We start from the raw sequence: 2,689 nt of genomic DNA on the forward strand, positions 1-2,689 counted from the left end.
ATTTCACAGTATTAAAAGAATATTATAGTTTGGTTGTTTAAAATTTCGTGGGGAAAATGAACTTGTGTCTCTCAAAACAAAAAAATGGGCCCTATAAAATTGATTTCACAGTATGTGGTAAATATGTGCATGAACTTTTCCTGAGAAGCAATATTCAGAGTAAGGCATGACCGTCGACCTTTCCGCTATAAAATATTTCAAAATATTATATAGTTCACGTACTTGATCTAACGCCTCTTTTTTGTCCGCTAATTTAAATACATAACAGTAAATGATTAAATCAAAAAAAAAAAAAAAAAAAAAAAAAAAAAAAAAAAAAAAGACAAAAACAAACAAACAAACAAACAAACCAGAATCATAGCTCAAAATACGCTAATTTATAATTACACTATTGCTTTCGCTAAATTTTAAGTGAGTTATTTTATGTACGTTTTCACTATAAAATGTAGTTTTGTTTATATTAGGTTCCTCTAAATGGAGAATATATGGGATGTCCCAGTACTTTCTTGATTACACAAGGAAAACATGGATCAATGCACAGGTAACAAAAAATTAACCATGTGTTTAGGAGACCTATACATGTAAATGGGGATAACCTTTCCTAATAAAAAAAATCAACACAAAAAACATACTATCACAGAGACAAGAAAAATGTCTAATAATGTTCTATGGAGTTAAAAATCTTTACATACTTTAAGTCATTCAAAGATAATATATACTTTTGATGCTCTAATTTGTTCTTTTCATTTAAAGATAGACTGTTTGAATAATGGTTCAAAGCTGACTGAGATTGAAACTGTAGAAGAATATTATTTTGTTAAGAGCATTGCAGATGAAATGGATACAGGTATTAATGAATTCATAATCATTTAAAACCATTTAGTAAAATGACGAAACTCATTCTCGTTATTTTGAAATGCACTACAGCTTTAATACAATGTAAAAGAAATCTTAGCAACAGTATTAGTATATTTTGAATGAGAAATTAAAGTGAACAGAGACCAAAAAATGTAACTTGTGAAATATATTGAAGGTCTGTGTGGTAAAAATAAATAAATAAATAAAAAAAAACCTCATCCAAAATTTCTTGTTCATACTGTGTTTCAGACTATGTTCACATCGGTGGTACTGACGCTTTTGAAGAAGGAAATATGATCTGGTGGTCAACCTGTCAGCGCGTTAATCTCATTCACTGGTCTTCCAATCAGCCTGATAATTATCTTAACGATGAACATTGTTTGAATCTGTGTAAAGCTGAGGATTATAAACTGAATGACGGCAACTGTCAGTCGGAGTATCCTTTTATCTGTGAGCGTAGTGTTTGAAGACGAACTAAAGTAAAAACTTTAATTTAATCCGCATATTCTGAATTCACGCCTGCTAGAATGAAAAAATTTAGTCTCTTTCAGTAAATCCAATTGATTTAAATATTGCCGTCATCTGTCAAATATTAACGGAACCATTTGTGTCCGGATTAGAAAGCTTTACTGCATATAAATGAATTCACAAAGGTAGATAAAACAATAAAACTAATATCAGAATTTCCTCTTTCCACAAAACACTTGAAAGCAAGATACATGTATTTGTAATCGGATTCGCAAATGCAACCAAAAATAAGTTTTAATTAATATGTATATAATATTAATGTGTTACTTTCGTTGGTTTATGCAGCATGTTGTTTCTTCTCATCATATTTTGGTTATCAAATTAGATTCGAAAATGTTTCAAATCGTTTAGTAGATTCAGAAGATCACTACATGTATTTAGACAGCTTCTTCTTTTGAGATTTTATTCTGTGGAAGTTTCTTAATCCTATTTTGTTAAATGTAAATAAATTCTTTCTGAAATATAGAGAATGTCAGTACTTTTTTTTTTAAATTTCAATCCTACGCTGATTCAACGTATCCCATTGAAATCGGAAAAAAGGACAAATTAGAGTCTTTGTTTCGTATTTGGATGTTTTAGTAGAGAATGACTTTGATGGCAAACTGACAACTAAACAATTTAACCTTCTGAAAAACATGATGACTTCAACTTTTCTATCCTCAATTTCTCTTTCTTTATGTTATTTATGTAGCAGCATATCATTATCACTGGATATGGAAATTATGTCTTCTAGATGATTCAATGCACAAGACCATGTTCTACAATTTCTTAAACGAGGCAGGCTGTTGAGAAATAAGCTGATTATGCAAGGATTTGAATAATCTCGTTTGAATAATACTTTTTGCAAAATCTTTGGTCGAATCTTGTTTGCAAATATAATATGTCGTCAAGTTGTTTGTTGACTGACGTCTTTCATACCAGTTGCTAGGTAATTTTTTCCCCAATGAATTGTCTACGAATTTTTACGTTCACCCGAGTAAGACAAGAGGCACACGGAGGGTGTGACCGGTCGACAAGGGATGCTTAATCCTCCATGGCACCTGATCTCACATGTGTTTTTCAGAGGTCTGAATTATTTTGTTCTGTTTAAATGGACTTTTGTGAATGATGACTGTTCATTTATCTTCACATTTCATTTATCAACTGCCATATGACTTCATTTATCAACTGCCATATGCCATATAACTATCATATGATTGTCATAATATGCTTATAAAAGTACATGAATTCATGAATTGCCGCATCTTTGTCAGCGCCAAAGCCGCTAAAATATGAAGTTTGCTTTTTTAAGTACACATACAGT

The 2,689-nt window shown here is 30.8% G+C and overlaps 1 protein-coding gene across 1 annotated transcript; it reads left to right on the forward strand.

Annotated features, from left to right (window-relative positions):
- The first annotated feature begins 490 nt into the window (after positions 1-490).
- LOC133193528 (C-type lectin 37Da-like) lies at positions 491-1,325 on the forward strand. Its single transcript, XM_061329493.1, has 3 exons — positions 491-541; positions 754-847; positions 1,108-1,325. Exons 1-3 carry the CDS (start codon positions 491-493, stop codon positions 1,323-1,325), a joined length of 363 nt encoding a protein of 120 aa, XP_061185477.1.
- The last annotated feature ends 1,364 nt before the right edge of the window (positions 1,326-2,689 follow it).

Source organism: Saccostrea echinata, unplaced genomic scaffold, assembly GCF_033153115.1.
Source record: "Saccostrea echinata isolate AGI-Se365-2 ecotype Australia unplaced genomic scaffold, CSIRO_AGI_Sech_v1 ptg000028l, whole genome shotgun sequence".
NCBI lineage: Eukaryota > Metazoa > Mollusca > Bivalvia > Ostreida > Ostreidae > Saccostrea > Saccostrea echinata.

Bases quoted from the DNA above. Each gene is read 5' to 3' on its own strand.
- LOC133193528 (XM_061329493.1), top strand. From the start codon at position 491: ATGTCCCAGTACTTTCTTGATTACACAAGGAAAACATGGATCAATGCA. The intron at 542-753 runs GTAACAAAAAAT...TTTCATTTAAAG, and splicing joins AAACATGGATCAATGCACAG to ATAGACTGTTTGAATAATGG. The intron at 848-1,107 runs GTATTAATGAAT...ACTGTGTTTCAG, and splicing joins TGCAGATGAAATGGATACAG to ACTATGTTCACATCGGTGGT.